Genomic DNA, 14879 nt, shown 5'->3' on the forward strand with positions numbered 1-14879 from the left:
ACATTCATCACTGATAACACATAATGAGCAGCCTGAGTGCTATGCTGGTATAGTAACCTCATGGCGTCAAGAGAAAATAAGGAAAGTCTCAGCTTATTGGGGACCCTCCATAGGTGAAGCTAATGGGGAAACATGGACAAAAGGTATCATGAGACAAGTGAGTATAGATTGGTTACAGTCTTAAGAGATGGAGGGAGTTCCCTCATGAATGAGATCTCTGGTCCATTGGTGTATTTGTGAGAGATGCTCACTTCATGTTTTACAAGCTTAAATATCAGTATTTATTTGTATTTAATTTGAACATTTTGTTTGCATAAGTGTGCAGTCATTTATAAAAAATGGATGAAAGTCCTGTAAGAATATTTGACTATGCAACCTCTTGACTGTTAAGATATTTAGGTTATTCTGTTGTGTGTTGGCTTTTCTTTCTATTTCAAAGGTCTAAGTCAGTTTGCATGTGCCTGTATTTAACATGGGGAATGATATTATTACAAATGTCTTTGATTTTCATGAGAGACCACATGGTACGATAGATAAAGGAAGTCAAGAGGACTTGGGTTCAAGTCGAGCCCCTGATACATGCTAGCTGTGTGACCCTGGTCAACTCATTTAACCCCCAGGCAACTCTCTAAGGTGAATTACAGAAGAACTGGTCCAGGGAGTCTCTACCATGTCTCTACCATGTCTCCTCCATCCTCGTCTCCAACCATTTTGAGGCAGTGAGGCACAGTGGATAAAGAGCCAGACTCAAAGCCAGGGAGACCTGGGTTCAGGTGGCCACCTTCAACCCGTAAATGGGCTGTGTAACTTTGTAAAACTAGCCAGCCTGGTGTAAACTAGCAATGAGGCAGGCCAGCGAAAGTTTTGAGAAATTTCTAGGAAGAAACTTCAAAATGAATAAAAAGAGATTTTAAAGAATATATCAAAAACAAGAATCCAGTTAGAGAAAATAAATGTTAGTGTGTGCTGACACCGGCGCAAAGGACTGCTTTGAGAAGAGGTGGCCAACATGTTCAACACATCAGAATTGGCATATTCAGCAGCATGCTGCCTTGGCCCATGATCCCTTAAAGCATCTGGATAATTTCACAAGATCATTCCCCATGTATCTCCTAAATCTTGCCTGGTCTTCTAGATATAGTTGCTTTTTTTTTTTTTTTTTTGATCCATACCAATGGTTTCATTGATGTGGCAAAGAGGTTAAATGACTTGCCCAATATTACATGACTAGCATGTATCAGGGGCTGGACTTGAATTCAGTTCCTCCTGACTCTCTCTATCCCCTGCACCATGCTGTCTCTCATGAAAATCAAAGACAATAACATCAAAGGTAATAATTTTACTCCCCATGTAAAATACAGGCACATGCAAACTGACTTAAGCCTTAGGCTCTTTTTTGGGGGGCCTTAGGTTCTTTTGAATAAAGTCCAGACCTTAAGAAGATTAAAAAGAGTATTGAGACATATGTCTCTTTCTAGGGGCATTTTAACCCTTTATACCTTAAGTGCCATTAATGCAATTTTCCATTTATGTGTTATCTTTGTGTGATTCTCATTTAAATTTATAATATTGTTTTTCTTTCTGGTAGCTGCTATGTCAGTGAAGGAAGTCCTTCAAAGCCTAGTTGATGATGGCATGGTGGACTCTGAGAGGATTGGGACATCTAATTATTTCTGGGCTTTTCCAAGCAAAGCATTGCACGCAAGGAAACGAAAATTGGAGACATTGTCAACTCAGGTAAGCAAGAGTTAGGAAAAGAAATAGACCTTTTCTTCATGAAAGGAGAATAGATTTTTTAATGTCTTTCAGTGATAGCAACAGGCAGCAGAATAGTTAAGAGTAACAGGCTTAGTGTTGGGAAGACCTCGTTCAAATCCTGCCCCTGACTGTTACTACCTCTAAGTGACTCTGGGTAAAGACTAAACCAATAAGGCATAGACACCTTCAAGTCTCTTGGTGGAGGGAATTTTTATGCCTGGAGTCTCTTCTTTTGACTTATTGTTCAAAAATCCTTTTTAATAGAAAAAAATCCATTATACACCATTATAATAAAGAGAGGAGTTCTATTGTATATCATTAATACATCATTAGGACTATAATAAATTGCTAAAAATGTTACTCAAAATGTTTTGGCTTTTTTCCTCCTGTACCTATAATTTCATTGGGGTGGGAACCTTTATGAAGAAACTCTCTCAAACAGTGAAGATTGGACAACTCTTCTGCAATTTAAAGTCTTGAAGAGTTAACGTTGAGTGTCTTACCTTTGGTTACACAGCCCATTTATGGGTCAAAGGTGGCAACTTGAACCTAGGTCTCCCTGACTCTGAATCTGGCTCTTTACCCACTATGCTTCACTGCCTCAAAGTGGCTGGGGATGGGAATGGGGAAGAGGAATGCAGTATATTTGTTTTTGTTAGAAACTGACATATAAATAATAAATCAATAGGATTTTACTGCATATTTTGTTGTGATGGTTTGAAATAAAATATCAAGATTGTAACCTATGTTGTTTGTCATGCTTTGTGTGGTGAAGTTATTGGAATAGACTGCAACATATTGTTGTATTACTCAGGGAGAATTGAACAGATGTTGGGTAAAGGATTGTCCTAGAGATGTATGACATAAGAAGGAGGCAGGTTGGCCAAAGATAGTGAGTGACAATAGAGTGAGGAATAATTCATGGATGACCTACATAACCCATTGATACCCAGATAATAAATATCATGAGATCTCAAAGAAGGCCACCAGTATGGGGATGGCTTCCTCTGAAAGGATTATGAGAAAGCATGAGTTTAGCCATCTGCACTTGAAAGGTTTTAACTTTTTGGAGGGGTATAACTTTATATTAATTGAAATTTTAATCATATCAGGACTTTGTTTTTGCTAGCTAACTTAGTGTCTTATATCATTAGCTTGTCGATAGTAACATCTTCCTTGTTAATTAGTTCTGATTCTCATCCTTGAAATAGTCTAATGTTAATGTATCTGCTCTGAGTTTCATCCATTTATGGAATGCCCATAGAGATTAAAATAGGATTTGTTTCTAATTGTATCTCTAAATTTCATGATATTTTTGAAGGTGAGAGCAAATACTTTTCTGTGTTCATGTTTTCACTAATTAAAAACGTTTTGGATAGAGAAAAAATCAATTTTTATCTTGGACAAATATCTCAAGTTGTTTAGCACTAAATCAAGCTTTATATAAATGGGTCAATGGTAGACAGAAATTTATTTTAATGTAATACTTCAGCAACACTATAAGCCTCCAAATTTGCAGCCAATTAGTATCATTTAAGCCAGTTTCATTACCATTGATTTAGGAGCTCACAAGAAATTTACTGAACTGTTTTTTTCAATCACATCTAATTATTTTTAATGAGCCTGCCATCTTTGGAGCCCTTCACTACCATTTACTTCCAAAAATGTCCTGTGAATTTTTAAATACCCTGAACTAAACATTCAGATTATGATTCTGCTAACCTAGCAGCTTAACAGTGATGTCAGCATTTCTCTTCTGGGTCCAAAGTCCTTTCTTTCCCTTGTTGGGTCAGTTCCAAACATTACACTCTTTTCTGGGTATTTGTTTCTACCCTTGGCCAGACTCTGGATACTTTAAAAAAAACCAAACCATTCAGCTTTTCATCCTGGATTCATTTTCCTTTCATCTCATTTGGGACAGCTTTCAGAAAATGGATTTTGGCTCTTTTCAGTTCTTTTCGCTATTAATTTCTAGGACTTAACTTGGCAATTTTTTTTTTTATCTAGAAATACAGGGAAACTTCATTTTTAGTGGTTTGGGGCTAAAACATATAAGCAGCTAGTCTACTGATTTTAAGAAAGTATACAAATTTATTGTGATTCGTTTTTTGATATCTGGTAGCTGTTGAGTAGTATACAAAATGGAGCTTAAAATAGATACTTTTTTTTTTTTATAAAATAAATCTCAACTAAACCTCTGTGGGTCTCAGTTTCCTCAAATTCCTATAAAATGAAAGAGCTAGATAAAATCATTCCTATGTCCCATTTCTTAATCTGTGGATCTCTTAACAGAGTTTCCCATTGGAGGTGGGGTGTGCTCAGGAAACTGAGCCTATGGCAAAAATGATAATTTTCACCTGATTACCTAAGGGTACCTGAAGAAGAAGAGATCTACTAAATACTGAAGAAAGGAAATAGTTCTGTTTATAAAATTTAGGGGATTTTAATGAGATTTTGTTCGGAAGAAAATACTTTTAATAAATTTATAGAGACTTCTTTTTCATAACGTACCTTCCTTAATTGTGGTGGTAGTCACTAGCAAAAACGTTATTACATTGTTGATTGCTTTATAGATTCTCATTTTACCCTGATAAGCATTTGTTGCTTGCTTTATGTAGCAAGACTTGAACTTTGTCTTTCATAAAAAACCCATAACTCCATCAGCATTTCCAACCAACACAGAAAAAATAATCCCTGATATAATGGAGAATGGTAATGTCCCACTCTTTGCTTTCTATTGCTGTCAGTACTCCTCCCCTCCCCCAACCCCAATCCAATCTGCCTTGACTATAGCTATCACAAAAAAACCAACCAAGCAAAAAAAAAACCAAAAAAAAAAAGCCACCAAACCCAATCCTCCTCTCTAAATCCTTTGTGGATTGAGGATAACCACAGATCTGCCTGGGGCTTGAGTAATTGAAAAGTGATTTGGTTTTGATATGCTAATGTATATATTAGCATATATATTATGTATCATATCCAAATTAGCATTGAAAAGTGCCTATTCACAGGTGACCTTGCAGTAATTGCTTTGAGTTTGGGATCTACAAAAAGTCTCATAGACAAAAATCCATGGTTCATTCTATACTTCATAGCATCATAACATGTAGAACTGGGAGGGAACCCAGAGACCATCTATTCTAACTCCAGATTTGTGTCGATGAGTAAACTTGGACACAGAAGGATTAAATGACTTTCTTTTTCTGCACTATTTGAAAAAAGTTAAATGTTTTAATTATTATTTTTAGTTACTTTCCCAAAATCATCCCTGCAACTTTTTAGAGAAAAACAGTTAAGCCAAAATAAAAGGATAATATAGCATTTTATGCCAGGAGTTCACCACCTCTCTTGTTGTTGTTCAGTCATTTCTGTCACATCTGACTTTTTGTGACCCTATTTGGGATTTTCTTGACAAAGATACTGGAGTGGTTTGTCATTTCCATCTTTAGCTTATCTAACCCCAGTAAGTTACAGAGTCTGTTCTAAGAAGGGGATAAAAGAAATTAGGTTGTGTGTGTCCACGATTTAATTTCTCTCAAGCTGGCTTGCATAGGAGCTCAGTCCAAAACTGGACTCTCCTAAGGGAGTCGATTTGGCTTGATTTGGGATTTGGGGTACAGGGTTATATGTCCTTCGAAGAGTAGGTGTTCCCAAGGGATGCCAATCAGCCTTGATTGGTCGACTTACCGGGAGGTGGGCTATATTAAAATGAGGTCTTGAGTATGTAACTTAGGTCACTATCTTGGTCTACTGGGGCTAGTATCACCTGCCATCTGATAGAGGAAATATTACCCCCAGTCTTTGGGCTAACTAGGCAGAGGAAATCTGTCTCCGCTCAAGCCTGAGTAAAATAAAATCAATTCAGGCCTGGATTGGAGGTTGACCAGGATAAGAAAATTCAATGCAATCTCATTATCTGTAATGTCCTTCTGAAGAACTTTGGAGCAGAAGGCTGGGGGGGTAGAGCTCTGAGTCTCCAAGACACAGATTACTGAGAGAAATCATTTTTCACATTCCCCCATTTAATCCTAATGAGAGGTATAACCTTCTCAATGAATCACTAACTGATATGGTCAACACTTAATCAAGGGATTTGGGGGACTTATAACAATATAGGAGAGGGGAAGGAGAAATTGATTGATGCATTGACAAATCAAAGGGGCAGTCCCCTTTGCAAGTAAATAGCAAGGGGAAAAAATAAACAATAAATAGTCCATTAAGGCTCAGAAATCTCATCTCATACAGCTGTCTGGGGGGACATCATCTGATAAAGTTTTCTGCTCAGAGTGTTGTTCAAGCAGTCTCTAGCCGACTGTCTTCTTGTAGAGATCCTCTTTCTTGTGTCTACTCTCCTACAAAATTGATCTTAATACAATTTTAAATTACCTTGCCAATAACCAGGTCGAATAATGTCTCTATTACTATAAAATCAAAATTGGAACCTTGGTCAATTGTCATGTTGATAAGAAACTCAAATAAAAACAGGAAAATAAGAACCCAGTTATTCAAAATTAGAACCCAGTTTTTATGCTTCACACTCACTCCCCCATCAGGAAGATGAGATTCCACCAAGGAATTAGTAACAGAACAGTTTTTATAAAAAAAATGGACTCCAGTACATACATAATACATTGAGGGATCAATTTTAAAACAGTACATATCAAGTAATAAAATAATTCCAATTTCTGGTCATGTTCAAAGAAATAACCCCTAATTAAATTGAATGCTTCTTTTAAGGTATTTGCAAGATAGACCACAAGCCATTCTTCTTTTGACATTAACTAATTGTAACAAACTGAGACGTGTATGATATTAACTAAGTAACAGAATAATATCCTGGTTTTACATGTCCTTGACCTAATTATACCCATACCATTATGAGGAATTAAAGGATCCTAACATATATAGGAATATATTAGTAACAGATGTCAAGGCTAAATACTTAATTCTAAAATTCAAGGCCAAATAGCTCAATTTTACATTTGCATCTTACCATAATAACCTCAGATGTTCCAGTATCAATCTGTTATTTAATAGATTTAATATTTATGCTTATGAAACTTTTTGATTATGGAAATTTGCCATAAAAGAATATGGACACAACTGTAGTAAGGGAACAGTTTCCCTAACTTCTCATTTCCTGGCAGAAGTGATATAAGATGCCCAGTTCCATTGAGCCAGCCTTAAAGTCTTCCAGGTAGGATATTCATGTTGGTGAAATTGAGTCAGGAGAATCCTACCTCAGCTCATGTGGAAATCGTTCTCCCTACTTTTCCCATGAACACACCCTCTGCAGTTCATAGCATAGACCCCTACAGGGTTGCTGGCATTATGGATCAGTGACTCAATAACATTCCCTGATAACCATACCTGGAGTCAGACTCAGAATAAGTCAGTTAACAGTCCCACAAGGTCTTGAGTAGCAAGTTCCAATAATCAGGATTTCAGATCTGTGACTATAATCTCCCATTTGTAAGATTTATTTGTCTTATTTATCCTTCCATACTTAATCTAAAAGAACAAGATACTTCAGGAATTGAATCTTATACCTGTGATCAGTTCAAACACTAATTTTAACCCTTGCTAGGCCGTGGAATGAATTCAGATCAAAACAGCAAGATCCTTCCCACTTACAACTCATTATAGTAATTGCTTTGGTCCCATTCAGCTGCTGAGTCTGACTCTGTTTCTTAGAAAACACCCATTAAGGCTAGTCCAAGGACACAACAAACCTAGGAATGAAACTCAAAATTCACAATAGGTTTGGATATAATTGTCATTAATATCAAATTATTACTGCAACAAATTAGCTTGCAAATGGCAATTTAGTAGGCCTTCTAAAAAAACACACACACAAAAAGATTTTGCAAAACATTTCTTCATGAAAGTATTTCCTTTTCTTAAAAAGAGCTAACAATTTATCCTGTTAATATAACAAACTAAAGTAATTACAAGGAGATTTTACAAGGTCCTTTCTTTGCATAATTACCAAGTTTCCTTTCACAAAAAATACTTTTGTAAATACTTGATTTAAACAATAACTCCAAATAGCTTAGTTAACAGTCTTAATTTTCATAAGTGAGAACCAAATAATTTTAGCTGAAACTTCCTTTAAATATGAACAAAACTTGGAAGTTTATGATTTAATATTATAACACATGGTCAGATAGAATAACCTAACAGCTTCCTAACCCATTCATTTTTCTTTTTCTCTGACAGTACAATTCTTAATCTGCTAACAACATAGGTGATACAATTCTTACCAAATTACACAATATAAGGAAATTTAGAAATATAACAATATCATAAATAATTATCATGTATTTAAACTTGAAACAAAACCAATTAATTACCAATTAGTTGACCTTAATTTTAACAATTACATTTAAATAGTTAACATTCAGATAGCATTTGTCCTATGCCAAGCAGTGGGTGTCAAGCACTTTGCAATCATGTGATCCTCACAACATCCATGGGAAATGGGTTCCACTATTATCCCCTTACAGAACAGTAAACTGAAGTAAATAGAACTTTCTCGGGGCCATACAGTTAATAAATTTAAACATTTTTAAAAAGTTCAAAACTTTTCTCTTGGTCCTTTAAAAGGAAATATTATCCACAAATTCATATATTCCTGTAAGAAGACACATGGTCTAGGAAATACATATAAAGAGAGAAAACACTGGAAAAGAACTCCTACCTTAGGTTTTCAGTGGGTGATTAAGATTTTTTTTTGGTTGGGGGTTGTCCCAACAAGTTCAATTTAGAGATGAGGAAACTGAACTTAACAGGGTTAAATGACTTGTCCAGGGTCACATAGCTACTAAGTGTGTGAGGCTAGATTCAAACTCAGATCTTCCTGACTCCAGGCCTGGCACTCTATCCATTGCACCACCTAGTTGCTTTTATTGAGAGGAGGAAATAATAATCATAGCTAAGGTTGATATTGCACTTTCAAGTTTCCACATTGGACTTCACAACTACTGTGAGGTGGGTACTACAGATACTATTATCTCCATTTTACAGATAAGGAAATTGAGACTGAAAAAAGTGAAGGGACTGGCCCATAGCCACATGATTTGTAATCGTCAGATTGGAATCCAAGTTTTCCTGACTCTGAGGCCAACGTTCTGCTTGGGGTTCTCAGACTTTTGGGGTTTGAGGTAAAGGGGTTTTCAAGAGAGTTCAGGTGACTTGCCAGTGGTCATACTAGTAGGGTCCAGTGAGACATTAGAACTCAAGTCTTCTAAATACCAGTCTTGGGTTATTTTCACAGAATTTCAGTGACTCTCATGATCCCATATGTTTAGTTTTTATTTTAGAGCAAAGCTTCTTAGTCCCACATTCCATGACCTTGGTTTAATATATACATTTTAATATGTATTTAATATTCATTTTATTATATAATATAAATTATACAGATATATAATATTTGATATAATTTAAATATAATATTTAATATATAATTATATGTCATAAAATATAATATATAATATATAAATTATTTCAATATAATTGGTTTCCTTTGTAATCCTACTATTTTATTTTATGCATTTCAGTACCTTATCCATTCTAATCCAATAAACATTTGAGTCCCTATTACATCCCAGGCACTGTACTAAACCCTGGGTTTACAATTAGTAGAAAGAAAGATAGTCTCCGCCCTGAAAGAATTTACAATCTAACGGGAAGGGAGGGGGAACCACATGCAAAGGGAGGCTGGAAATGGCTGGGAGTGAGGGGGATTGCAGACTAGCTCTAGGGGGTACCAGGTGTGGGTTATCTTGTTCCATGATGTTGAAACCAGGCAGAGGCAAAAATGGAGCGAGCTGGGGTCCAGTTCCTGCCTTCTGTAAAGGAAGGCTTTGGGAGGATTGGTATTCTGCCCTCCAGCCTCCAAACTGAGGGAAGAGGAGGCTGAAGAAGGTGGTGCCAGTCTAGTCTTGAGTTAGTAACAGAGAGGTCCATTGCACAAAAAAAAAAAAAAGGTTAAGAACCCCTAGTTTAGAGTGTTTTTTGAAGAGCAAGTTGATGAAATTTATTTATTCTGCTTACTAAGCAACAAGATGTTGAAAGTTGTCTTTGAAAGACACTCATTTTATTATTTTGTTTTTGAATCTTCTGACTATGAGTACAGAATGATAAATTTGGAAAGTTATGTAGGGGACTGTTTCATTTGTATGGCAAAGTGAGATTCTACTGAGAAATTATTTAGCTTGGCTTTGTAAATGGGCAAAATATTTTTTTTCCTTTTCCATATTTGACTAATATTAAAGTCCATGGCAATGATTATTGATATAAATAAGTATAGAGCAGATGAGACAGTTACTGAAGAGCTTAGTATGTTAAAAAATTCCAGTCTGTTTTTATTTATTAATTTTTTTGATGCTTTAAAAATAATTGTAACAGCCTCCTCTTCACCTCCCAATTATCCTCCTTCATGGTAAAGAAAAAGTTAAAGCAAATTGTTAATGGTCATTTTGTGCCACCAGTATGAGAGTAAAGATAAATATATTTCATAGTCAGCTTTCTGGAAGAGGTTGGTCATTACATTAATCTGAATTCTGGTATTTTTAATGTTATTTTATGTGAGTCTTTCCAGATTTCTCTGAGTTCCTCATATTTACCATTTCTTACATAGGATCAGAGATCAGAGATTTGGAACTTCAGAGGTCACTCAGTATAGTAATATTCCCTCACATCCATATTTAAGGGCCTCAAAAAATGCTGCATGAGTATTTTGTTGTGGTAATTTTTTTTTCTCAGTAATTGACCTCATTTGAGTATATTGCCAAGAAGTAAGATTACTGGGTCAGTTTAGTAAATTTTCTTTCATTAAACTGTTTTCAAAACATTTGGACATATTCACAGCTTTACTAACAATGTAATAGTGTGCCTGTCTTTCCCCAACATTGACTATTTCCATTTTATATCATCTTTGCCAATTTGCTGGGTGTGAAGCAAAAGCAGAAATGTTTTAATTATGTATTCCCTTATTAGTTATTTGGGGCCTATTCCGTATGGTCCTTTTAAATTTTCAGTTCTTTTGAAAACTCATCATATCCTTTGAACATTTATCTGTTAGGAAATGACCACTGGCTTTGTATATTTATGTCAATTTCTTATTTGTCTTTGATATCAGACTTTCACTGGAAATATTTGATGTAAAAATTGTTTTCCCATTTGACAATTCTTTTTATTATAACTCTACTGATTTTATTCTTGAAAAAACTTTATACTTTTATGTGATCAAAATTGTTACTGGATTATAGATTTTAGAGCTGGCAGAGACCTGAGATGCCATTAAGTCCACCCTCATCTTTTTTGATACTTTTCTTTTCTTCTTCTTTTTTTTTTTTTTTGGCTATGTAGCAGGGTTAAGTGACTTGCCCAGGGTCACACAGTTAGTGAGTGCTATGTATCTGAGGCTGGATTTGAAATCAGGTCCTTCTCACTCCAGGGTCGGTGCTGTATCCACTGTGCCACCTACCTGCCCCTTTTTGATGCTTTTCTGAAGATCAAAGAACCCAAATTATTTGCCTAGAGTTATGCAGCTATTAAGTGTCTTCTCAGGCAGGATTTGAATGCACATCTTCCTAAATCAATAAACCATTTTTTTCCCTCTGCCTCTTTAAACTTTCAAACTGTTAAAAAAAAAAAAGTATCATCATCCTACATCTTTCACAAGGAGATTTAAGCCTTTATTTATGCCATGGGACAACTAGGTGGCCAGTAGATAGAGTTCCTGGTCTGAAGTCAGGAATATCAGGAAGACCTGTGTGACCCTGGGCAAGTCACTTAACCCTGTTTGCCTCAGTTCCTCATCTATAAAATGAGCTGGAGAAAAAAATGGCAAATTGCTGTAGTACCTTTGTCAAGAAAACCCTAAATGGGGTTTTGAAGAAATAAAAATGACTGAACAGCAACAACAACAACATTTATGCTACAGTTCATTTTCTGTCCAAAACTATTCAAATCCCATCTGAAAACTGTTTCCTTGTTCTCATATTTTAAATCGTTTATTTTTTTAAAACCACAGTTCCTTTCCTACTCTTTTCAGGAAAAAAAAAATCATCTATGAGAAAGGCAGCATTTTACATCTTTAACTAGTTGATTGAAATAATTTTCTTTATGTGAAAATATTTTCTGACCCTCTTAGCACAAAACTGCTCCTTATGAATAAGCAGGATTTTATATGCCTGCTCACACATCTATACAAAATGTTTTTGAGTGCTTTGTATACAAATAAAAGGCCTCCTCAATGAATAATTTATAGAGCATAAGCTTCCCTAGTTCTGTTTGATTCCAGGTAAGAGTCATAGGTAACCTTTATTCTGGAACAGCCAATCATACAGCAAAATTCCACATTATTCATAGGCTATCATAGCCAGGCTCAGAATTAACTAGGTAGGAGAATTTCCTATTCATAAAGGAAGTAGCGCAGTGGGGAAACTGAGTTAAGAGAATCCTACCTTAGCACGGTTGTTCTCTCAACCTTCCCAGACACAGACATCTACCTGTAGCAGTCTCAGATCACACTCCCTTTGAATAGCACATGGCATTTCCCTTGAATGATACATTATTGATTTAAAGACACTTCAGACAATCATACCTGAAATCAAAATTCAAAACATTCCAAATTACAGTCCCAAGAGATTTTACCTAAAATAACAAGTTTTACTAATCAGTTTAGGGCTAGATACAGTTATTTTTTTTCTCATGTTGTTATAATAACAGTTAACAGGAAGTATGTACAAGGCTTTATCTTATTCATCCTTTCTAGTTTAAATCCATCCTGGAGCAGAAATCAATCATTAGAAATTAACAATCATATTCTGGAGTTTCACACATATAGTTAATACATGATAGTTCATTCAAAATCCAGAAAAACACTGGCTACTTATTACAAGTCTCTAGACCAACAAATATCAATATCTGAAGGTTTTGTGTATTAACCCTTAAGGTAAAAATAAAATCTTTAAATTTGAGGTCTGTTAAGACTAAATTGGCTCAAAGATGTACCTTCAATATATATTCTTCCAAGTATAAGCTCATAATTTTCATAAGCAGTGGCCAAACAATCTATCAGATAAAAATCATTCTTTATAAAATAAACTTTTAAGTCCCCTTACTTCAACTGAGAATTCTAATTTCTCACCAACTTCACAACATTTCTTCTGCAACTTTTCTCAGAGTTGATAAGATTTTATGACCTCACTAAAGGGAAGCTCTAGGGGAGAGAAAATCTGGCAAGTCCCCAAAAAATAGATAATGCAACTTTACAGAGTCTTTTATACTTTTCCCAAACTGTAAGTTATTATTATTATCCATTTTAAGAAAAATATACTGAATTAACTTAAATTCATAATTTTATAACATTCTGATCAAAAGAGGAGTTAATTTTCTAATGATATAATTGCACCATCTTCTGGGTATCATTTTTCTAATTAATAGCATTTCTTAATACAATGATTTCCCAAAAATCAAAATACAAGAAAAATTAGAAACCTAATAATAATATAAATGGTATTATGGATTTTTAAAACAAAAAACAAAACTTATTGCCAGTCAAATAACACCAATTCAGTTGATTGCATTTCCAAATCATCTAACAGAAAATCACTTTATTCATCCTTCAGTTTGGTATTCTACACTAATTGCATTCAAAAACCAGTATAGAATAATTTTGAAGTAATTACACTTTTAATTCTTATTCATGCTGTTTTTAAGCATATTGCCTTGATGCCAAGTATCAAGTTTATTTTACGTTAAGGACTGTTGTACCTATAGAGGATCAAATATCATAATTATTCTAATAGGAGAATATATCTCATTTATATGAGACCACATTATAGTTTGGTTTTAGAACAAACTCAATCAAATCTGGATTTACAATTACAAATGGTATTTAAAATTTCAGTTTTCCTAAGGGCCATTAGCTGCTATAGCACATCAGATTATAGAGCCCACTGCTTTCAATTTACTCATTTCCAAAGATTTATGATGATATATTCTCACATTCTCAATCTCCCTCCTTGGAGGTTCATGAGGCTCTGAAGATTGGAACACACCCTTTTAATAGTCTTTTAAAAACAGAATTTTACTATGCTATATTGAAAATACTCCATACTACAAATTTATTTCTAAAGTTTCCATTTAATAAACATTATAGCTTTATGGAATATTGTTTATCTTAAATTGCTAATAGGCATTTCTCTAAGTGGTGCCCATAAATTTACAGGCAAAGAAAATCTCATATCCTTCTTATCTTAATAAGATCAAAGTCTCTTCAAACTTTACTTTCCATAATTTGAAAGCCTTTACTTTCAAACCAGATATTCACATTGTCAGTGCAAATGAACTCTAACTTTCTTTAAAGTTCCACCCATCCTCGACTAATCTCTACTGTTTAAAGCCTTCTCGTGCTTTTTTTTTCTTTTCCAGTAGACTCCAATTAAAACCCTATATATTTCAAAACTGCATATTTCTTGTTGCACTTTGATTCAACAGTTCTCTTATATTCACTACTGTCTTAAGTCCATCTCATCTTTACTTTTCAGTCATATACTTGTCTAACACTCCACTGAATCGTTCCTGTACAAATTTTCTTATATTGTACTAATAAATTGTAAGATTTTTACTTTTTGAGTTGCAGAGTCTATTTCAATTTCTTTTAGGTGACTTCACTTCTAATTTACCCCAACAATAACATTCTATTGAATCATTCACAGAAGAAAATAACGTTAAGGTATAACATCCTTCTAAGAGCAAATTTAACCTGATAAAGGCCCAAAGGCTGCAGACTGCAAACCATTATTTTATTTTCTTTACTGTAAGGTCTTCTTAGCATTCTCCAGGTGGTTAAATCACCTTCTTCCCTTACACTAAAACAATAAATCTGTTAATTTCCAGGGAAAGGAGAGAGTAATAGAGGAGAGTGCTACTTGTATATACGTTAGTTCTAATAGACTGCAAATTCTAAAAATTCACAAGGATATTTCAGTATTTATAAAAATCTTCAGACCAAAATTTATAAGTTTACAGCAAAATATTATACTTCAGTTGCAAATTTAGTCTGTAATTAGTTTATAATGCCATAAATTTTTACAAACCAGGAAAAA

The 14879-nt window shown here is 34.6% G+C and overlaps 1 protein-coding gene across 4 annotated transcripts in view; it reads left to right on the plus strand.

The window, feature by feature from the left end:
- MND1 (meiotic nuclear divisions 1) overlaps positions 1 to 14879 on the plus strand; it is a 119161-nt gene that overhangs the window by 23800 nt on the left and 80482 nt on the right. For all 4 annotated transcript variants that reach the window (XM_027866877.1, XM_027866879.1, XM_027866876.1 and 1 more), the window contains exon 4: positions 1589 to 1737. In XM_027866877.1, coding sequence (XP_027722678.1) covers positions 1589 to 1737 — 149 coding nt within the window. The remainder of the gene's footprint in view (positions 1 to 1588; positions 1738 to 14879) is intronic.

The sequence above is a fragment of the Vombatus ursinus genome, unplaced genomic scaffold (assembly GCF_900497805.2).
Source record: "Vombatus ursinus unplaced genomic scaffold, bare-nosed wombat genome assembly UNPS02014784.1, whole genome shotgun sequence".
Lineage (NCBI taxonomy): Eukaryota > Metazoa > Chordata > Mammalia > Diprotodontia > Vombatidae > Vombatus > Vombatus ursinus.